At 48.5% G+C, this 22,993-nt stretch overlaps 4 protein-coding genes across 4 annotated transcripts; 3 read left to right on the top strand and 1 right to left on the bottom strand.

Annotated features, from left to right (window-relative positions):
* Positions 1-33: 33 nt before the first annotated feature.
* Positions 34-3,275, top strand: EPUS_02520 (uncharacterized protein; the record flags this gene model as incomplete). Its single annotated transcript, XM_007805521.1, has 2 exons — positions 34-1,871; positions 1,925-3,275. The coding sequence occupies 2 exons, from the start codon at positions 34-36 to the stop codon at positions 3,273-3,275; spliced, it is 3,189 nt and encodes a 1,062-aa protein (XP_007803712.1).
* A 2,548-nt stretch (positions 3,276-5,823) lies between these two features.
* Positions 5,824-6,791, top strand: EPUS_02519 (uncharacterized protein; the record flags this gene model as incomplete). Its single annotated transcript, XM_007805520.1, has 3 exons — positions 5,824-5,885; positions 5,943-5,974; positions 6,028-6,791. The coding sequence occupies 3 exons, from the start codon at positions 5,824-5,826 to the stop codon at positions 6,789-6,791; spliced, it is 858 nt and encodes a 285-aa protein (XP_007803711.1).
* A 10,718-nt stretch (positions 6,792-17,509) lies between these two features.
* On the bottom strand, positions 17,510-18,319 carry EPUS_02518 (uncharacterized protein; the record flags this gene model as incomplete). The annotated part of the gene is made up of 1 exon (XM_007805519.1): positions 17,510-18,319. The coding sequence occupies one exon, from the start codon at positions 18,317-18,319 to the stop codon at positions 17,510-17,512; it is 810 nt and encodes a 269-aa protein (XP_007803710.1).
* Positions 18,320-19,036: 717 nt separating this feature from the next.
* On the top strand, positions 19,037-21,106 carry EPUS_02517 (uncharacterized protein; the record flags this gene model as incomplete). Its single annotated transcript, XM_007805518.1, has 1 exon — positions 19,037-21,106. One exon carries the CDS (start codon positions 19,037-19,039, stop codon positions 21,104-21,106), a length of 2,070 nt encoding a protein of 689 aa, XP_007803709.1.
* Positions 21,107-22,993: the final 1,887 nt, after the last annotated feature.

The following is a 22,993-nucleotide window of genomic DNA, read 5'->3' as shown; positions in this document are numbered from 1 at the left end:
GTGCACAGCGCTTCAGGTACAGCGTCATTGACAATGACAAAGGCAGGTAAAAAGAGTGGCGACAATGTGGTGACCTCTGTGCCCAGAACTGAGGATGGTTTGGTGGATCTCGAGCGGTCAAAGACACTGAACAATCAGGCATTTTCAGGCCTTTCTCAGAAAATTCAGGCACAATTTACTAAGCTGAAAGCCGATAACCCAAATGTGAATGCCAAGCAGGCAAAGGACCATAAAAAAAATGCTAGGAGAAAGGCAGCTCCGCAAACAACACTGGAGAGCAACACTATCAAATCTCAAAACCGTGGGCAGAAGCGCGATAGTCGAGGTAAGGTGAAAGAGGCAGGCAAATCAAAGTCCTCTCTAAACACAGCTGAGGCAAGCTCGGCAACCAAAGATATCCTTAAGGAAGAGGTGTACAGCCTTGGGGGAACTGCTGAAGATCTTGCCTTAGTAGCAGGTCTCGATTCTGACTCTGAACTGGATCATGATCGTGGACAAGACAAGTCCTCTCAAGAAACGAAATTTGAGAAGGGACTGAAGAAGGGTATTGCAGAAATATTGAAGCAAATAGACGAGAGTGGCCGGCCCACGACCGTTGAATCAGATGAAGGAGTAGAGGATGTCACCGAAGATGGTGACGCCCAGGACGAAGAGAAACAAGGGCAGCGTCACGGATCCTTTCACGCAGCAGAATCACCAGGTAGTGCAACGGCTTCTACATCTCGCTTGGGTAGATCCAACCTACTCATAGAACCCCGCCCTGACTGGTTCAACACTCAGTTACCACCAATCAACGACAGCGAAGTTCCGAAGGTCAAGATTCCGGCAAGCCTGATACAGCAAGTGCACGACCACGCAAAGTCACTTCTAGATGCAGAAAACGAAAGCTTCAATGCGACCCAGCAATCTTCGTCGTCGCAGAAGTTTTACTCAACTGTCATCACGTCTGGCACTCTTTCGGACAAGATTTCGGCCTTGACCCTAGCTGTTCAAGAATCACCCCTTCACAATATCAGAGCTCTTACCACTCTAATCAACCTGGGCAAGAAACGCAGCCGCGCCCAGGCGGTCGATGTTCTGAGAGCTCTCAAGGACTTATTTGCTCAAGGGTCTTTGCTACCTAGCGATCGAAAACTGCATGCATTCCTTGGGCACCCCAATCTGCTGGGTGCACTTGCCAATTCGAAGGGCTGGAAAGTTGGTGAAACTCTGCCAGGGTTCTTGCAACCACAACATCTAGTTCTCTGGGCTTATGAGAGCTGGCTCAAAGAGAAGTATTTCGAAGTGCTTCAGACTCTTGAAATCTGGTGCAATGACGAGATCGAGTTTTCCAAGTCTAAAGCCGTCAACTTTGTTTACGAGCTCTTAAGGGAGAAACCCGAGCAAGAGTCTAATCTGCTTCGGCTGCTAACAAACAAGCTTGGAGATCCGTCGAAGAAGATTGCATCCCAAACATCCTATTTATTGATGCAATTGATGGCGGCCCATCCGCTTATGAAAATGACTATCATCTCTAGCATTGACTCAGACCTTCTGTTTCGGCCGGGTCAAAGCCTTCACGCTAAATACTATGCGGCAATCACCTTGAATCAAACACCTCTGAGCAGCAAGGAGGAGGAAGTGGCGTCAAAGCTGCTCTCAACCTATTTCAGTGTCTTTGTTGGACTGCTCAAACCTGCTGACCCAGACAGGCGTGTTCAGAACGATGAATCTAAGGCCAGAACTGCAAGCAATGAGAAAAGGAAGTCGACGAGGAAGCACTCTCACGATACTGAATATGCTCAAGCCGATGAACTGCGTGAAAAGCTTACCTCTGCTATCTTGACAGGCATCAATCGTGCATATCCCTACACAGACTCGACTAGTGATAGGTAGGATTGCAGTTATCCCCTAAATACTGTTTAAGCTAATACTCTACGTTTAGTCTATCCATGCACTTAGAAACCCTCTTTAGAATCACACACTCCTCCAACTTCAACACAAGCATCCAAGCAATGATGCTCATTCAACAACTTTGTTCTTCCCATCAAGCTTCAGCAGATCGCTTTTACCGGACATTGTATGAGTCTTTGTTAGATGTACGCCTTATCACCTCGTCCAAGCAATCCCTCTACTTGAATCTACTCTACAAAGCCTTGAAAGCCGACACAAATGTGAAAAGGATCAAGGCATTCACAAAGCGCATTATCCAGGTGCTTGCTCTTCATCAACCCTCCTTCATATGTGGTTGTTTCTTCTTGCTACAGGAATTGAGGCAGACGTTCCCAGGGTTGAGCGCATTGATCGACCAACCTGAAGAGCATGATCTGGACGAGGAGGCTTACAAAGATGTTACAGAACCGCAAGACAAAGGTCCGATGCCGCCCGAGTCACGGAATTTTCCCGGAAAGGGCAAGGCCTATGACGGCAGGAAACGCGACCCAGAACATAGCAGTGCTGAGAGCAGCTGTCTGTGGGAAGTGATTCCGTTTCTGGCGCATTTCCATCCTTCTGTCTCGGTGAATGCAGAGCACATCATACGCCATGCCAAACTCCCTGGAAAGCCAAATCTCGAGCTTCACACCCTCATTCATTTCTTGGATCGATTTGCGTATCGAAACGCAAAGATTGGATCATCCAACTTGCGCGGGTCGTCAATTATGCAGCCCCTTGCAGGTGGCGATACTGCTAGCCTGTTGGTTCGCTCTGCTTCTCATGACCAGCTGCCGGTGAACTCAGAGAAGTTTTGGAACCGGAATAGCATGGATGTGCCGGCCGAAGACGCCTTCTTCCACCAGTACTTCAGCAGCCTTGGCAAGACCAATCCAAATCGAAAGATAAGCAAGAAAATTAGACAGAGTGCCGAGAACGATGATGCCAGTGATACCGAGGAGTCAGAAATATGGAAAGCTATGATGGAGTCCGCTCCGGACTTGGAAGGAGCCGATGAAAGTGATCAAGGTCTCGAAATGGATGATCTCGAGTCGGACTTTGACAGGAGCTCAGAGGAGGCTGCAGAAGATGAAGAAGATGATGAAGATGATGAAGAAATGGAAGAGCAAGAAGTGTCTTCATCATCTGACGAAGTCTCGGTTTCCTCTGATGCTGAGATATCATCAGAGTACGGGATGGCAGCTCCGGCCGCTGACCATGACAGCCTCACTGCAGTCCGTTTCGCAGGAAAGATCAGGGGGCCAAGTGCCCAGCGACGGAAGCTAAAGCATTTGCCGACCTTTGCCTCCGTTGATGACTATGCTGAGATGATTGACGATGAAGGAGGGGAAGACCTTGGATGATTGGAATATGCGGAGGCAGCTGTGGTCTACGTTTTGTCCTCGCCATGGTGTGTCTGAAGGAGCTGGTAATTCGGGACTGCTACGGTCCGAGAGAAGGTGGCTATCCTACCGTGGTAATGGAACCGTGTGGGGCACTTAGCAGATCTTAGTTCAACCAACAGCATGTGCGGCATGAATCTTAGCTGTTGAGGTCATTATTACCTGTTGAAGTCATTGCAGATCGACTGATGCAAGATGGCAAGCAACTGAAATCTTGACAGTTGAGTGAGATCTTGGTGTGTCTGGTGGTTGATGTTGCGACTGATACTAAGTAGTAGTAGTACTTAGTATGCGACCTTCAGCTCTTGGCACGCATAGAGTGTGCGTAACATTGTTCGCCACTGGCTCTGGTTCTGCACGTACCTTTCAAATGCCGCCATGCATGCAACGTCAGTTTAGACCAGATCTCGCTAGGATCCCAGCAAGGCATGTGGGGGCTGCATTTTGATTCTCGAGGCCCGGAATAACCAAATTCCAATCCGTGTCCCCCCATGACAACCAGTCTTGCCTTTCCAGGCTCGACAACGTCGCACAATGCATCGAGTTTGTGTCCAACATGGACGATCAAGTCGGTGTCTCCTCCTCCGAATTCCCTTTTCGTTCCGAGGCTCCTTCCTTTGGGTCAGACAGAGTTAAAGGTGACAGCGCCGATAGTGGAGACGTCAATGCAACTGTACTACGGTAGGTACTACGTACTAGGTACTACGTAGTATCTTCGACAGATAGTAGTACATTGCTGGCTCTGGCTATTTTGTACGCTTGACTTGCTTAGTAGGCAGATCTTTGTGGCTGGTGAAGACTAACACTGGCCACGTTTGTGGCGGTGCGGAAAGGTAGTTACCACCAATTACCGTCGTGATAGAATTGATTCATCCCTTTCCATCCGCCTGAAAGAGGGGTCGTCGGTAATGACTAAGTTAGCGGCACCTGTCCTCAGCCGGAAGCTGGCACATACATACGTAGTAGATCAACCTTGTAGCGATCCGACTGGCTTGAAATAGACGAATTTCTAGGATAATACATAGTTAGTAAAATTAGGTCTTGCAAGGGGTTGACAAGATCTCATCTCATCCTGCATCTGGCCGATCCTGGCCCAGAGATGCACGCATCCTTACATAGCAAGCTCCTTGATCGGACTGGCCCGAGCGATGCAAATTCGAAAATGCTTTTGGAGAACCAACCCCGGCTGCCGACGATGCAGCTTGAGATTTAACTGTTCCTTCTCGAGCTTGAGGTGTACGTAAATCTACGTAGGTAGGTTACTTGCTATCAAACCCTCGTAGGAACATACTACGCGTCCAGCTCTCGCATCTAGGTCTTGTTCGTTGTGATTTGGAAGTTGCGAGTCTCTTGCCCCGCGGAGTCTTCAGCGACTCAATCTGTGCGTGGCAACCCAAGACGCGCGCCTGCGCTTGAAGACACGAAGGGAGTTTTGGACCTCTTCAGGTTCGGGCACTGATCTGAGCCGTGATGGGAACCTCGAAATTCTCCGTTTGGTCAGGGCGATCTCTCAAGACCAGGATATGACAGCTGAACCAGGGATCGATCTCGATCTGATCCTCTGCATCACCTACTACAGCGCGATCCAGAGCCCCGGCACTAGCCTGCCCATGCAGCTGCCATTAAAGCTTATCTTGGATTCTGAGCTGTAAACAGATGCAATCTTGTCCCCAATACGAGATCTATGTGCACGGTATTCCTGATTAGAGCACCATGTCATGAACCCTGGCTGAACTTTCTTTCCTTCTAGAGATGGGATACAAGCAAGGATTGGAGGCTGCCGAGCAATAGTGGCGGCATCATCCTTGGTTCATGTCGCCCAAATCCCAAATATGCAACCTTCGCATCTCGCCGGATGGAGATCTTACCATCTCCCGGTCCCGCTGGACAAGGATCCTATTCAATTGCGAATATATTCCAATATTCCAATATTCTCTCTGCGTCAGGCTTAGCACCTGAAAACGAGGTGGGTCTGCAGGGACTTATGGTGTTGTGTTCTCCGGCCCCAAGCCATTGATCATCCATTCAACGTTCAATGCCTGAACCACCACAATACTCCCCGTCCTCATATCATCAATATTCAAGACACCAGCTTTGGATCTGCGTCTCTCCTTTCGCCAATTGCACATTTCGACCGCAGCTCTACAGCCTTAGCCGAAAGCGGAGCATAAGAATTGACAAGGGATTACCCCTCCAATGGAATTGCCTGTCAATAGCTGACGACAATTGAATCTTGCTGAGACCGCTTGACCACCTTGAACTACCAGTCGGATCTGTTTATCGAGCTGAGCTTCGGGAATCCTCTTCTTCAGCCTCACCAATATTCTAGCACAGTGGCCAAATTCGACACTGAGACAGCTGCTTGTTGACACTGCGCTTCACACCATTGCCCGAACATCACTTCCCTTGAGATCATCATCCGTGATAGATCGCGAGTATTTCAGAATGTTCATGCCCACGTTCAAGGACTGCGACAAAAGTGTATCGCCAGGCAACACTATTCGAAATCATGTCAGAGAGTGGAAGCGAGCAAAGTCGAGCAGACAAGAAGAGGTTCGTGTTGACACCATGGTAGATGGCAATTTACTGCATTATGCAGAATCAACGCTGACCAGGATTCGTTTTCAGGGAGTACAACCGCAATGCTCAACGAGTCTTCAGTCCGCCAACCCATCCAACACATTCCATGAGGTCAAATACTAACCTGTCACAGGGCAACGCCGAAAGGAACATTTGAAGCACCTTGAGGCCACGCAGAAGGAACAAAGCTCCGTTCAGAGCGAGGAGATTGAGAAGTTGCGACAAGAAGTACGCGACCTGTCTCAAGAAAATGAAAGTCTTCGCAAGGCCTACGGGTCCCAGGCCAGCTCTCCCGGGCCCACCACCTCCAGCCCAGGCGATGTGACTATGCCACCATTCTTGCCCTACGGGCACTCAACGTCATATCTAGGATCCCCAACCGGGAGTTCACCATTCATTCCAGGGCAGACTGCCGCGAATCTAGTCGTGGTCGTACCGAACAACATATCTGAGATTCGTCGTTCACTGCACGCGCTCTTCGCTCCACTGCTAGAGATACCCGTCATGGCCAATCCTCAAAATCATCTCGCAACCTTGGCCGCGCTTGCGCCCACTTTGCCGCTTCAGCTGAAGCCGACAGAACTCCAGCTACGCACGCCTCACCACGCTTACATCGACATGATCCCTTCTCCCATGCTGAGAGATCGACTCATTACCATCGGTCCTGCTAATTCCAACACGTTCATGACCCAGGTCTGCACCATCGCCTGTGATATTGAGGATACAGGACAGATGACTGTCTGGGGCGAGGACTGGCTCAACGAATTTTCGTGGGAGTTCTCGGCCGATGTGCTGGAGCGTTGGGGTGGCTGGCTGCTCACCCAGGAGTGGGGTCAAAGAGCCAACTTCTGGCGCAGACAGAGGGGCGCTCCTATACTAGCGGCATGGGATGCATGATCTTCAAGAGAATTCCGTGCGAAGTCTTCGTGTTGAAAAAAATTATACGTGCCTACAAAAGATGGACTGGGGATAGGGTAATGATATACAGGAAGAAGGAACAGCTGAGGCACAGTTTGAGCCACTTCAACTGGAATACTGGGCCGGAACTACAGGCTAGATCTACTAAGCAAAGACTAGCGGGTCAGAAGACTGGTATCGAGCATGTCTTCCTTTTTTGTGTTGTACCTGCGCGCTGGCGCCTACCACTCGTTCCTGTCAATCGAACAATAATGCATGTCAAAATATACTGCTTACTTTTGAAATTTTCTCGAATGTCTTTCATTACGTGCCTGCTTCGCCATCCTGACATCCACCTACCTGCGGCACCCATCTTCGCTTTGGGGGCGTCGGGTTGTGTAGCTCCGACTGATGTTGAGTACAGAAACACCATTGAGTGACACAATCTTTCAAAGAGAACCCTTGGTCGACACAGGAATCTCGACCAATACAGTGTGACCATTTGAACCAGATTGAGTCAAATGAACCAAATCAAATCCGTGCTTTCGTCAAATCAAATCAAGACTTTGGAATTGAGAAATTACTAGTCAAATGGAAGTCTTGGCGGAAAGGTCTTATTTTAAAATATTTAGTGTTACTATTTTTGGTGGCAAAATAGAAGTCTTGGCAGACTATTTTTGTGAGGCGAAAATCCTTGAGAGTCCTCCTGACAAAAAACTGTTTACTAACATTTGAATCCATTGGACAAGTGAGTCAAATCGAATCAAATCGAATCAAACCGACCTCTGGGATTATATAAGCAAAAAATGGGGGTCATGATTTAGTTTATTTGATTTGATGGGTACGCTAGACTACGACGACCTGACTGCACAGTTCAGCTCGATAACCTCCAGCTCGGGGGAATGTAGGTGACCAACTCAACTCCCCCCATCTCTCCGTCCTTCCATCAAGAATCACGCCAAGTAAACCAACCCAACAGTTCTCCCCCGAAGCTATAATCCACCCTCCCCTTGTTTGGGGAACGAACCCGTTCAAAACTCCCAGGCTACTTAGATCCTCCTCATCTTCCCAAGCGCATGAGATTATTTTACCTCCACGTCGAGAGCGAGGCACTTCCATTCTACGCTCGGGAAAGAAGAATGATCGTGGAGTCCCGACGGAGAAACAGTCCACCACACATGCCATGACCATGATTCTGCATCCAATAACAAGGGAGATATTGGCTCTGTATCCCGGAGTACAGAGTACGCATCATCTGTCACTATCGAATCTACAATACATCCTTTTCAACGAACGACTTACCATCCCAATGAGGCCTGTAGTTACTAGTACTTCCCGAAGCCAAAAGCGGGGAGAGGGGGATACGGATGAGAGGGGGTCTGGTCCAACGCCACAGGATATCAAAGGCAAACCTTCCCAGCCAATCCGAATGCACGGAATTTTTTAAATCTCTTCAATTACTAAGTAGTATTACTAGTAATTCTACATCCAAAGTCCCCGCAGATTTCCTCCATTGGATGTTGAAAATAGGTCATATCGCCCTTCTTACGTAGTAATTTGATGAACGTACTCATAGCCTCGCCACTATTGTATCAATATCGAAAGTGATGCTTTTTGTGAATCCCAACTAGAAATCAAAACCGCTAGATCAAAAAATCTCGGTACGATTGCCCGGTTTATTGGGTTTGTGTTTGATGTCCTGTTTCATTAGACCGCACCCTCTGGTACTTGTTTGGAGCTGCTTCTTTGGTTGGCTGGCTAGCTGGCTGGCTATATTTAGCAAATGGCCGAGTGCGTATGGCGCTAGTGCTGTTGGATGGAAGTGCTGTTTTTCATCCTTAGTTTGGCCCAGGTGGGTAGCTCGATTGCCTCTCCTGGCGAGGAGTGCCTAAGCAGTAAACTTAGATATGCGGGGAGCATCGTTCCACACCTCTCTACGTGTCCACTGTACAAGGGCCCGCCCGCGAGCAATCATATCCCACTACCATGCACGATATGGTCGGTCCAGCCCGGTGGACAGGGTGCTTTTTACAGAATGATCAGGTTACTACGTACTTCCTGATGCACGATTTCGATTTAGTGGTCCGAATATTTCCGAGCCAAGAGCCACGGAAGCTCTCCCGTCACTTCCCGGACCAGCCGAATTGGGGAGGGGTTGGCCGGAGGGGACCTCCGGCCTTCCCTGTTGCAACTTTGCCGCGAAATTTGGGTAACACACCTGACACTTTCTTTTGCATCTTTTCACCTCACCCTAAAAAAACATTCTCTCCTTCTGTTCCGTCTGCGGGTCAGCCGCTGCGTTACATGCATCTTCCTGCGCACAGCTGATGGCGATGACGTTGATGGTTCACCAATGGGCGTGGCGAAAGAGTCGCAATGAAATTTCTGTTTCGGGCTCCATCGTCGGAGATAGGTTCTTCCGAACCCGGCCGTGGAGTCATGATGTTGTGGGAGGGTGACGCTGTCTCCTCGGCTTTGACTGGGGCAGGATGGAGATGCGGGTTGCTGGATACCTTTAGGAGTGTGGCGAGAATGATGTGGAAAGAAGTGTCGAGATTACAGGGTGTGTATCTATTTCCGACGGTTCGAGAGGAGGATCGAGGGTTTGTGAGTGAGCCCGGATGCAGAGCAAAAGATAGGCTGTCTGTTACGGTTAAGTGAATACTGGCTTCTTGCGAGGATTTGAGGGAAGACGAGGAAAGGGTTGTAGATTGTGGAGCAGGGATATGATGGCACGGAGAAGAAAGAGATAGGTTTGGCTGGTCACAGGGGAGGAGATATACTGGTGCCAGAAAGTGCATTTGAGAGGACCAAGAAGATGCCCTACAGCTCAGTCAATTCCAAGTATTTGGAGACTTATGCTTCTGAAGGGTTGGATGATAATGCACGGATGCTGTATGAGCTCCGAGATCCTCTCCAGCCAGCCCGAGATGACCCTGCTGTGGCTATCGCTCTTGCTTCGATCTTAACCTCAATCTGCCAGATATTGCGACTTTCGAACCAGCTGCCATAGCGTAGCTATCATCACAAATATGTCATGTAGTCAAATCATCCATCGTTGCCCAAAATTGTTTTGGCACCACTCGGCAAATTCCACTTTCATTCTTTTCTTAAATTGTCCTCCAGCCCTCTTGTCGCATTCTTTACAGACCCGTTCAACGGAGCGGTCACCCATCCAATAAAGCTTATAGCAGCTAATCGCATAGACATTAAATTTCTCCGTGTTTTTGATACTCAGGCAGGCATAACATGGGAGTTCCCCGAACGAACCGAGGTGGTTGAGCTCCGTCTGGTACAGAATGCGCTTCAACTGCTTCTTTGTTGGGGCTACTACTACGTCAGGCTCGACTGCGTCTTTGTAACGGACCAGGTCATGGTAGAAGAGGTATGAGACGATATGGTTGTGGATCTCTACTGGAAGATCGAGCAGTGAAGGCATTGTGAGGAATAGCTGGCACCTGGTCAGTTCTGATTTCTGTGCCAGAGCAAGCAGATATTAGGCTTGCACTCACCTTGAGGCACGAGCTTCGTTGTTTTTATGTCCACCGTGATGAAGGATGACTGCAGGTAATTCAAGCTGCACCGATGTGAGTGACAGTGTTGGTGTATCCTGATGCCTCGTGCGTTGTCAGTACGAGATCAATGCCATAGTAATCTATTGTATAGGGAAGCAGTCTGGTGGCTAGAGCTGGTGGAAGTATCAGCTAGCAGAGAACACCCATTCCCGTTGCTCACTACGATCCAAAGTGGTGTACTCTGTTTCAGTTCGAGTAACTTTATCCGCTCCGCTGTTCAGCAAGAGCTTCATCACCGAGAGCGCAAAATCTGTTTTCAGGGTATTGTGCGTTATCAAAGCCGCAGAGACTTATCGGCGGCCGCAGATCGTCCAGATCCTCGTTTACATTGTTGCAGTGCAAAGTGCTATGAGCTCCTTGCATCCACAGTCTTTGTGTTGAGTCGATATGGTCAAACAGCATCATTGATGGAGCTAGTATCAGGATTTTTGGGAGGAAGACAAAAGTTTCCACGAAAAACACCGTCTGGGCATCTTCATAAATTCCAGGGAGACAGTAGTATTATTCGTAGTTCACGCACTTCCTGGTACCAAGGTTGCTCGGTTTCGTTAAAAAGGGACACCGAGTGGGAGAAGGAGGTGGGCAAGAGGGCCTAACAATGATGGTGTTACAAGTCTTCCATCCGCCAAGATCCCTGTAATTGTATGCTCAATTGACAAGCCATATGTCCCTTTTCGGTGCGGCCACGCTTTGGAATGGTAATTGCATGTTTCTTGGCGGATGTGGTTTGCAGGGTGCCAAGCGAAGGGTGTCGCACATCATTGTATTCTCCATTCAAAGGAGGTTAAGAAAGGGACGAGTACTACTGGATGCACCGCCTCCGAGTCCTGGATGCCACGGATACTTTCACAATGCTTGGCAATGTGTGTCATCACATCAGCTTTGGCATTCCTGGCGGCGAGGTACTGTTACTCGGGTGGAGGACTTACGTAGTATTAAGGGGTTAATCTTGATCGCCAAGATTTTGATCTACAGATTGCTGCAGGGATGTTGAATGGTGTCACCGCCGATCAGAATCTCGGACTGGACACTTAATTATCAAATTACTGCGTAGTAAGTAGGTAGGGACTGGTATTTACTAGGTCACTAAAATAGGTAGTACGTAGTAACCCTTTTTATCAGATGAGTTTTCTCCACAACGTTAATGGATTTGATTGATGCAGCTAACCCTTCCAGGTAACGGGACGGAAGAGCTATTATCCGGTGTGAATTGCTGCGTCCTTGGCGGACGCACTGATATCCTACTTCAGCACTTCCTACGCTGACAGAGGTTTGTTATCAGAAGAACTAGGCTGAACCCTGAGCACCACCCAATAACTTGTAAGCATCAAAACCCGTATTCTATTGGGGTGCCACCGCCCTACGAAAAGGGGCAATGAGTTCAGACGTCTGAGTGGTTCATAGAGAATCGCTCATGATTTTATTAGGTTTGCGACAGCTAACAGTTGTTCTTAGATGACAAATTATCCGCTACTCTGAATATGGTATCTGATTGACACGATGATAGCATGAATAACGTCGTACTCGAAGATCTCGCGAGATTGAGTACTATCATGCTCTCCATTGGTTATTTAATATCAACTCAATACCAGTCCGAACTGGTACTAATCCTACTCAAATGCCACTTGAGTATATTCAATTGCTTCAATAATCATACAATCAATCAATATCAATATCTCCATATTATTTAGATAGAATCAAGACATCTCAAGGGACTAAGGAATGCGCTAGCACTACATCAAGTGCATTCGAACGCTCAGAGCGCGTTCAGGACGTACTCTGAACGCACTCTGAATACGCTTGAAATATACTTGAATTCATACTGAGTATCTAGTAGTGAGCGTGCTAGTACCTTGCACTCAGGAGATGATATGATAATCGAACTTCGTGCATTGTTCCTGAAACTATGATTGCATCCTGCAAAGCAGTCTCCGCTAAATGCGTCCTCCAATCTCAAGGGAAAAGATCCTTGTCGCGGTTATTGAAGAAATGATCCTCGTTTACTTCGAGGAAGGAGAGGATTTCTGTCAAGCGCTCAGGTTTGCGAAGGAGATGAAAGAATTTAGCGCTCGCTTTGGAGAGTCTCAAGGTCGAGTAAGGGTCAAGGTAAGAGGCGATCTCGAGATGAAGTTCATCTGGAAGCGCGAGTAAGGGCATCGTGATTGATTCTTGTTTCTGTTGTACTTCAGCATCACTATACCAACGGTGCAATGTAAGCTAGCTTACCTGATTTGATTATCGGAGCTTCGAGAGTGTACGACGGTGACTTAAGGATGGGAGGTCGAAGCACCGGTTGTGCGGGCATCAGGTTCACAAGCAGAAGTGACGAGACCGAAAGCTGATCAGAAACATGCAAGAAAGATTTATCAGCTCGAGGTATGACCCCTAAGTGAGAGTTATCAGGATCACAAATGAGAATCTGAAGGCCTCTCTCGGCTAGCGGTACCCCAGCATGATCGTTGAAAGACGCTCATTCCCTTTCAACGCTTCCATCTCGATGCTTTTTCTTCGTTTCGAAACCTCATATTCTCAAGCCAATGCCAGCCCAGCAAAGGCCTCTATCAGAAACCCTCTACCAGTTCTGGGGCCTGAGCTCATTTGTCCTCATAATATTCAATGACCCGGACCCGAAACAGGTCATGCCAAAGTTCCTTCCTACTAATCCTTCATCCAGTTCACCAGCAGACTGCATCTCCATCCTTCCTTGGCATCACACAGCTTACATCTCCGCTCACGGTTCCCTATTCCCCCTATATCAAAAAAACAAAGGGCCCAATCCTTTGTCCCAACCTCCCACATGCACTGCTCATCGACAAAAGGAAATTCTTCTATTGGAAAGGCCTGAAAACAACCGTAGCATGGATATACGTGGTGGATGTCGAAAGGTGAAGACGGCGTCCTTTCATAGTCGATGCCCTTGGGAAGTTCGAATTGCTCTAGAATCTCACTCATCCTTGTCGGAGTTCGAAGGCGGTACAATCTGCTGCTAGCTTCAGTGGCGAGGAGGTAGCTTTGAGACGGGAGGTGGCTTAGTATTTGATAGAGGAGCTCTGTGGGTAAATTGGCGAGAAGCATGCTAAGATTGTTAGCCGAAATCTGTACAGAGCACGTCAGGTACTGACTTTACGGAGTGAGTAGTGCAGAGTAATGTATTTGGGGCAGAGATCGAGGTACTGAAGCCGTGAGCTGAAGTGCTATGTTGCAAGATTTATGAAATGCGGCCGCGTTGGTGTGTAGAAATAGGTGAAAGCGTCAACAGCAGACAGAAGTGTTCGAATGTAACCTCGTGAGCACGAGTCCATACCATCAAGGAACACTAGCATAGAGCTCAAGCTTGTAGAGGACATGCTTGCTTGAATGCCTTGCAGTGTTTTGGCGGCTCATTGCTTCAATCATAACCCCCACAATCGGTCCTATTCATGTACTCATCTGCCTTTCTTCTACAAGACCCTTAAAAGCATAGCCGTTGTCCTGGTCACACTCAAAACAGCGACACTCGAAGGCATTCGCACGGCCCAGACCATAGTTTGAGAAAGACCGGATAAGAGGGACCCCCCTCTCTGCAACCAGCATGACAGCCATAGCATGGCATGGAACCTTTCTGTGACAGTTGATTTTCTTTAAAATCCGAAATTTCGAATTTCAGCATCATCCGCTCCAGAGAATGCCTATCCCAGCAGTTCTTCAGGTACGATTTGGTACTAGTAAGTGGTACCGGAGAGCATGGATCGAGTGCATCGAATACCCGAGTTTCAGCTCGAGGAATTTAAAAGCGCCTCGTCCGTGCTCGCCTCTGGTTGGATAGAATTTCCTTGCGGACGGTCCACCACATTGGCGACATCTGCGTTTACTGGCTGGTTCATAGTCTGACCTAAAAAGGGTTACCACACACTATGTCCCAAGTTCCTCAATGGACCGTCCCTGATGAAGGAATTCTGAGAGGCGGTAATGGAGATAGTCATCAAAACTGCGCTGTAGAACACAACCATGGCAAAGCAACGTCGCACGTCTTTCAAAGTAGTTAGAAGAATGAGGGGAGCTTTAGACTCAGCAAAGCCTTCCTCTTCCTACCGCCCCACTGCCCATCCTGAGAGTTCCTGTTTACTGCCATTTATTTGACGAGAAGGAGGACGTGGAGCAGTTAAAGTTAAAGAGAACGAAGGCGAAAAGGAATGAAGTGCATATCAGGGTGTCCATCTGAATCAAATTGAGTCAAAATAAACCAAATCAAACGCTTGGCAAATAAACCAAATACGTGCTTTGCTCAAATCAAATCAAGACTTTGAGATTTGATAAATTAACGTACACTACCACTTACCGGGCCACCCCACTTACCGGGCCAATTTCTGCACACCAACGCGCAGGCATCCTCATATTTCGAACAGCTATAGCTCCACCAATATAGCTCCAAATGGACTCGCATAAGGAGCATTTGATTCAGAATGCGTCAAATAACGTTGATTTAGGGCTATTTAGCTCAGTTCGCAAGGCTGCGGAGTACTACAATGTGCCGAAATCAACAGTGGCCTATCGACGCGCTGGACGACCCTCTCGAGCCGAAACTGATCGCATTTCTCAACGCCTTTCGAAACAGGAAGAAAAAGTGCTTATCTAATACTTTAGAGACCTACAGAGGCAGCATCTATGCCCTAATTATGCTCAAATTCGACGAATGGTCACTAAATTGCTCTATAGCAAGGGGGATAAGATTCAACTTGGCAAGCATTACGTGGAGCGTTTAATAGCTCGCCATCCAGAGCTTAAAACGCGTCGAAATCGACCAATGGATATCAAACGACTCATGGCCCTTGATTCTAGCGTTATTGAACGCTTTTTCACCGAATTCGAACAGCTTCGCAGCCAATACGCAGTCGAGCCGCAGGATATCTACAATATGGACGAAACAGGGTTTCAGATAGGGCAAATAGCGTCAAAATATGTTGTTTTTGATCCTACGATAGGTCGCCCAGTTGCTCCAGCGTCAGATAACACTCAATGAGTCTCTATTATTGAGTGTATAAATACAGAAAAGGCTATTAAGCCCTATCTTATCTTTACTGACAAGAATCCTGAACATCATATGTTTCCAGAGCATGAGGAGCTTCCTGACATTATATGGGCCTTTTCTCCTAAGGGATGGACTGACGAAGAGCTAGCTGTTGATTGGCTGCGTCGAATATTCGTTCCAATTGCGTCAAATGGCAAGCATATCATTCTGATACTTGATAGCTGTCACGGCTGTTTACGGTACTTTACGTACGGGCTCGTCAGGAGGCATTTACTGAGCGAAATATTCGCGCAGGATGGAGAAGAGCCGGCATTTGGCCAATAAATAAGCAAAAATTGCTAGAGGATCCTGAAATTCAAAATTTTGGCCGCACAACGCCTGAGTATCAACCTGCGCCTATTAAAGAGGGTCCTAACCATCTCTATAGCACTCCGAAGAAGCTGGATGAAATTCGAGAGCTTCAAGCGCAAATTGAGGCCAAAGTTACTCCTCGAACTCAACGCTCTGTACGCAAGCTCAGCCACGCAGCTATTCAAGAGCATGCTGGCGCTCAATTGCTTCAAAATGAGCTCAACAACGTACGAAAGCAACTACACCATCAAGAGGTCCAAAAGCGCTCAAAACGCATGGTAAAAGAGAGGGTGCAGCGTTCGTGGAATCTTGAGGAGGTCAGGGCTGCCAAAGAGGGCAGGGCGCCCTCTAGAGTGCAAATTACGCACCGTTCGGAGGATTCGCTGCGCATCAGAATTCTCTCAGATAGGCTCAAATAGGAAGTATCTCCAGCTTCAATTTTTGGCCCAATTAAGTCATGGTAATGTGGCCTATGGAGTGGTAAAGTACTGCGTAAAGTGTGTGCAAATTGGCCCGGTAAGTGGGGTGGCCCGCTAAGTGGTAGTGTACGTTAGTCAAATGGAAGTCTTGGCGGAAAACTCAATTATATTAAAAATTCAGGGTTACCATCTATTTTCAATGAGAAAAAAAGTCTTGGCAGACTCTTCATGTGGGATGAATTTACGAAAAGACAGTCCTCTTAACAAAACATTGCTACTCAACATTTGACACTATTTGACGACAAAATGAGTCAAATCAAATCAAATCGACCTCTGGGATCAGGTAAGCAAATCAAATCGAACTCTGGGATCAGGTAAGCAAATCAAATCGGGGTTAAGTTTATTTGATTTGATGGATACACTGGAAGTGATGTTTTAGGAAGCGGGTCAAATAGTCCACCTAAACCTCATGCATTTGTGAGTTTATCCTTGCAAAGCGAAATAAAAATAGTTATCACGTCTTTCGGCACTGTTTTGTTTTGATCTTAATAGCTTGGAGAGGATTGGAAAGAATGGTCAGGTTCATTCCCTTTTCAGCGCTACTGTGGTTCAGTCATTGATTTGCCTCCCTCTGGCAGGGGTCGAGGTACGTTTTCATACGGTGGGGGCTGGTAGTATGCTGACAAGGGTGCGGAAGAAGTCAGATTAGCGGAGTGGAGGAGACGACTGAGAATTCAAGGCTAGACACGCTTACTCAAATGAAGACTACCAAAACCATAGTGTCGCATAAAGCTGATTCAGTGTTGGATGTTTTGCTCATTTGTACTAGAATACCAAAAAGAACGCAATAACCGCTTCCCCTCAGACAGAAAGCCTGCCTTGTCGTCTTCCAGCCGTGTGAATGCTGGCGATGGAAGTTCAACATATCTTTTCCGTCGAAATGAGCCTCTTCCCCGAGGGCCCCATCGTCGATCCCACTGCGTGCGCTCTGACCAACAGCGTAGAAGTGGTCGTGTTTCTTCATCCATACGGAAAGTGTGATCGTTGCGGAAGCAGGAAAACAACGAACGAAGCATTTTTGTAGTATCGGCCGTGTTCCCCTTGAAGCTGCGGGACAAAGTAGCGCAATTGGCCCAACTTGTAGCACTGCCTCCATCAACGAATCCATCACGACTTTGTCCGTTGTACTCTTTGTTCAGAAATTTTGGTTCAAATATCGAGCACAGTCTCCCTTTGTCACAGTCTGCAGTGGCAATAATCGGACAAAGACTTTCCATATCTATCACAACGAGAAATGTCGAATCTGTGCCTGTGTGCCTCGGTTCAAATGCCATCGGGTATATTCTATGGCGGAGCTACCAATACTCAGTCGGCCTCCAATTCGTTGCCAAATTTCTCCAAAATTATGTTCCGAGCAAGACCATGGCAGACACCAAGACGATTTGTGCCTCTCCAATTTGCGGGCTCTTCAATGGACGGATGTGTCCAATGAATGCCAACACCCCAAATGGTGTCCACTGGAGAGCCTTCGACGAATTCCCTTTTGCCAGCTTTGAGATAAATTCGTTTCAGCATGTAGTCGGCTTCCGCACGGGCAACGGAGCCTGCAACGACAATTGGCACGGACGCGTCGTCCCAGACGGCTGGATCGAAATTCCTACATTTCCGGCCCAGGGCTTTCTGTTGTTTTGGCGATGTTGTACGGAGAACTGCACAAAGCGTGGACATATATAATTGTCGTCTGGCAGGCTGATCTTTGGGAGGTGGTTGTGGAGCAAGCATCTGCGTGGCAAGTGACTTAAACTCTTCACCTGTTGTAGTAGTTTCACCAAGGTCAACATCTCGTTCGAAGAGCCAACCTTTGGTGGCCATTAACCATTGCTCGCCGCAATTGAACGTATGAGCTGCGAGCAAGCGGCTAGACAGGGCTGTCTCAGCCGGATGATTGGTATTGATCTTGTCCAGCTGAAAAATCGCTGACGCAAGCGCTCGAGCTCCAGAAAAAGGGCGACCTTTGTGCCAGTTGGATAACGGACCAGCCCAGAAAAAGATGTGGGTTTGGGTCTGTCGCGTCTTCTCGGCAATCACGTGGGCAGCAGAGGACGATGACGCAGACTGCCTTGTACCTCGTCCTTTAGACCTTTTGCTTGATGTTCCTTTGGCCTTCCCAGCCATGATCAATGGCTTTAAGGATGGGATATGTGTTCAAGGTGCGGGTTTCTTGACGGTGGCTTTCAAAGGGCAAAGTTTGTGACAGCTCGCAAGTCATGAGAGTGTAGAGTAGGGGCTTCTTATACTGGACTGGCCACGAAGGTCCCCATCCTGGTGACTCACGCCCTGTAGAAACCGGTAGTATGAGTCTTCAAGTGGTACGGCACAAGCCCCATCCAACCGGAATGAGGACCTTCCAATTCCCTGATCAGCATCACGACACTCGTTTCACGCTATGTGTGATAGAGATAAGGAAGTCCAGTGAGATGGTTTCGAATCGAGGGGAGGGAACTGAGCGCGGTCCTGCTCACTGCTGCCCTTTGGGAAAGCGGCATGTGATTGGAGGTTGCGGCACGGTCTGGGTGGAGCTAGTACTATACTAACTGGGTCCTAACTTGGCACTAACTTAGCCGTAACTTAGCCGTAACTTAGCCGTAACTTAGCCGTAACTTAGCCGTAACTTAGCAGTTGCTCGGACATGTGTCTCGGCGTAAACAAATGGGTCGCGGTAATCTCTCCATCATATTGGAATATAACTAAACATTGAGATTTCCTCTTCCCTCGTACCAGCATAGCTTGACCATGATAAGTTGTACGCCTTAGCCGACTGCTACTACCTGCTACCCCTTCGTGTCAAACGACCTGCACCCCTTTTAGAGACTATTACATCCTCTTCTAAGTATGCCTCGCGTCACCCGAGCTCAACTACGCGCTCAAGAGGCCGAAGTGGGACCTCAGCTCATTCATGAGGACAACGAAGCAATGAGCACCACTAACACACAAGATTATGATCCCTTCTCCTCTGAGATCTCGATCCGACCTCCACTTGGTGAAATTCAAAACAACAACAATAATGCCCCTCTCCTACCACCAGAGCTAGGAGAACAACTCACCCCTACAAACAAGAATAAAGGGACCAAAAAGAGCAATATGCGCAACAGGAAAAACATCAAGTTGACACTGGCAAACGACGAGAGTTTCTTACCAAGCCCTGATCAGCAAGTCCTCGAGGACGAGAGCCAAAGTGACGCAAGTTCAGCCGCTGAAGCCGCTGCTGAAGAACTGAGAAGAGACAGTCTCGCGCTCGAGATATCCCAGGTGCTTGTTGATAATGCAAGACCGGTAACACCTTCAAGCACGGCTGCTAAAGAGGCGAGCAGATCTTTGAGCAAGAGTCCAGAGAAGAGGTTGATTGCTGTGCAAGGGCCTGTACAGGGGACCCCCAGATTCGATCCGCTTGTACATTCTCAGACATCATTCGCGGGTCAGGTTTCAGGCCAGAGAAGTGAGGATTCATTCGTCAGTTCCATCAAAACAAGAACACCAGCTCGAATCATGACATCGGAGCAGCATGCTGGCGATGGACCTGATTCTTTCATGGAGAATATCATCAACCGATCACCTTCAAAGTATGTCGCGCGTATCGAGGACTCCGTAGAGGCGATCGATGCTCTGGAAGAAGCAATCGAGCAGGTGGCCGAAGACTTACCTAAAGCCATGCCCAGCAGCCTAGAGTCGCCCGTCAGAAACAAGACACCACAGGCGAACACAATAAAGCCAAGCCCAATACAAGGAGTGATGGATCCTGCAGCACCGTTGCAACAGACATCGAAAAATCCAGTATTTCCCACTAAGGAGAAGTTGGTAGGTAAAACTCCAACGACCACTGGGCGCAAACCCCTTGCACGGGCTTCATCTGCCCAACCTCAACCCCGAACCTCAACATTGACGACCATCAAATCACGATCATCCACGCAACCGACCGCGTCCGCCGCCACTACCAGGCATTCACCGCCAGCTCCGATGACCACCACAGCTCCCAGACGAACCGCAAGCACAAGCCTCTCAACATCAAAGCCAGGCTTCGTCCCCATCAAATCTGCCAAACCACCCACAAAGTCCAACTTCTCCCTCCCAGGAGATGCCATATCTGCAAAAATGAAAGCTCAGCGAGAGGAACGCCTGAAGAAGGAAGAAGAAGCCAAAACCGAAGAAGCGAGGAAGAGGACAGAGTTCAAAGCCAGACCTGTACCCAGGGCTGTGAGTTCTGCCGGAGCTGGTGGCAAGGTAAGAGTCAGCTCTGTGCTTCCGAGGGAAAATGCGACGAGTAGAGCAAGAATGAGCTTGATCATTGCCAAGAAAGATGAGGCTGGGAAGGACAATGCAGGGCCTGCTGCGAGTAAGGTTGTTTCAGGATCCGGACTGGGTTCTGCTAGAGCTGGAGGTGTTGCCAGAAAATCGGTCGTTCCATCGACGGCTCAGTCTAGCTTTTCAGTCACCAACACGAGGACGCGTCCATCGGTTGCGGCTGCTGCTACGATTACAGGTAGGGTGAGCATGAGCACCGTCTCGGCCAACTCTGCCGTGAGGAGGAACACAACACATCAGACAGTTCCATCAAAGACCAGACAGTCCAGCATTCAGACCATGTCATCCAGTGCGATTCAGTTTGGCTCCGAAGGTTCATCGAACACAAACCCTGCAACTACAGCCAGGACTGGAAAAATGGCCAAAGGGAAAGAAATATTCAGCCGCGGCAAACTCGCAGAGGAAGATCTGCAGAAGCAGAAGCGGGAAAAGGAGGCGGCGGCCAAGAAGGCGAGAGCCGAGGCGGCGGAGAGAGGCAGGTTGGCCAGTAGGGAGTGGGCAGAGAAACAGCGGGTCAGGAAGTTGAAGAGGGAGACTTTACCGGTGCCTGGGAACGTGGACGGCTTGAAGATGGTAGGGCTTGAGGAAGCTGAGGGACAGTAAGGGGCTGTGGCTGCAGGCGTGTTGCCGGGAGCTGGTGAGGTTGTGCAGTAAAAGCAAGAAGGGCAGACACTTGTTGGTAGGACTACTGTGTGGGTAAGATTGATCGTCCGTATTAAATGCAGTAAAAGAAAGCCAGGATCCTTCTGAAGTTTGAATGAGGGACTCGTTTCAAACCGATGTTCCATCGAGACATTCATTCACCCATGGTGGCAGCATTGGACTATCCGAAAGATCGAGATGCAATTGGGAAGCCGGTTTCATTGGGCAGTCCAATACATCAGGAACAAAGGAGCCCACTTTGCAGAACCTACCAGTATATATATGATCTTGCTGGGAGTCGTCCTGATTCTGATCATGTATTTCTCTCATCCACGCAGTTCGGTAGCAATGGACTATGCAACGAGGCATGGGATTATAAGCCGACAATTTAGTTGCCGCCGGAAAACGCAACCTGCCACTCAAACATGTCGTTGACTGGTTGTGAGGCAGCGTCAGGAACGAGTGTGTGTTGCTGCGTCACTTAATCGTAAGCAGTGGTCTCCAACTGGATTGTGATAACGGATTGCGCGGTAATGGCTATCGTTGTACTTGTACTTCTTGACAAGCAGATGTAGGATATGGTCAGGCAATACCATCGCTCGTAGAGATCGTCAGCATGACTCGATAGTGATGCTGGAGGACTCCTGTCATGACACCACATCAAGAAACCTCACTAGACTTCCTCCTAGCTCTCCCGGCACGAAGCACATTTACCACACCCAACACAGGGGACAGAAGTACGTAATGCTGAGTTGTGAGTTGTTGAGTGGGGGGGCGAAAGCGGACGTTTGCCGTTGCACGTTGCACAAGAACCTGTGAATTGAAGGCACCGGCCAGGGATAGGTGTTACGCGAGACACGTGTTTCGTTGTTCTCATGGTCGATCTTCTCCTGTCTTTCCCAATTCCAGAAAACCGTTGGGGGCTTGGGGTTTGTAGGGTCTAAGGTATGAGTGGGACAAGAGACGGACTTTAGCTGAAATGCCTCAGTAACACGAAAGGCAGATATGCATGCAAGTGAGAAAGTTTTGCTCTGTTTCTAGTAGAAAATGTCCCGATTGGCTGGACTGTCTGCAGATAGATCGTTCTGTTTCAGTTCCAATATCTTCTCGTGGCCTTGCATTGGGAAGCCTGGGATGAAGTGCACGATCGCTCATCCCTCGGAAATATGAGGAAGCAAACGGAGCTGGATACAAGGCGATCCGCGCAGAGCATGGTGCGGATCCCGAAATGTTCATGCTTGTAAGGGTGCACTTCGATGTGTCAACTTGTTCTCTTCATGCTATACGGCTATACGTATAAGCATCACAGCTTGGGATACGTTCTGCAAAGATGCCTCCACTTCGTAGCGGAGGTCAGTCATCGCCGGAAAACCCCGAAAACTGCATCAGATATAGCTTACGGAACTGATGGTCTATGCTACACGGCAACGAGAGCATTGTCGGCAAATGGTTGATTGTCTAGAGTGACGATTCGGTAACTTGGTTATGGCGAATGTGAATCTCCAAAGCAATATACGTCTGTGTCCACAGCTTGCCGTAACTCCTCGCAGAGTATCAAGGACTGATGTGATTGATCCTCAGATAGAACAGACATCAATCCGAGCTTGTCAGTCCCAAGTTTCTAACGCAGGTTGGGCGCTTGAGATGCCACGACTGCTGCTCTCTGTAACCAATGGGCGGCGAGAAGAATGGTAGGGCTTGGCTACTGAGACTTGCAGTGCTCACTGGCCTCGAACCTCGGGTCATCGTTATTGAGTGCGGTGGAGTGGAGGGATACTTGGTACAAGGCTGCTGCTTATCGTGTGCGTGGCTAGCACAGTCGATCTGCGGCTTATGCGACGCGAGAAC

This window comes from Endocarpon pusillum (assembly GCF_000464535.1).
Source record: "Endocarpon pusillum Z07020 unplaced genomic scaffold scaffold4345, whole genome shotgun sequence".
Lineage (NCBI taxonomy): Eukaryota > Fungi > Ascomycota > Eurotiomycetes > Verrucariales > Verrucariaceae > Endocarpon > Endocarpon pusillum.
This window is presented reverse-complemented; position numbering and strand designations above follow the sequence as displayed.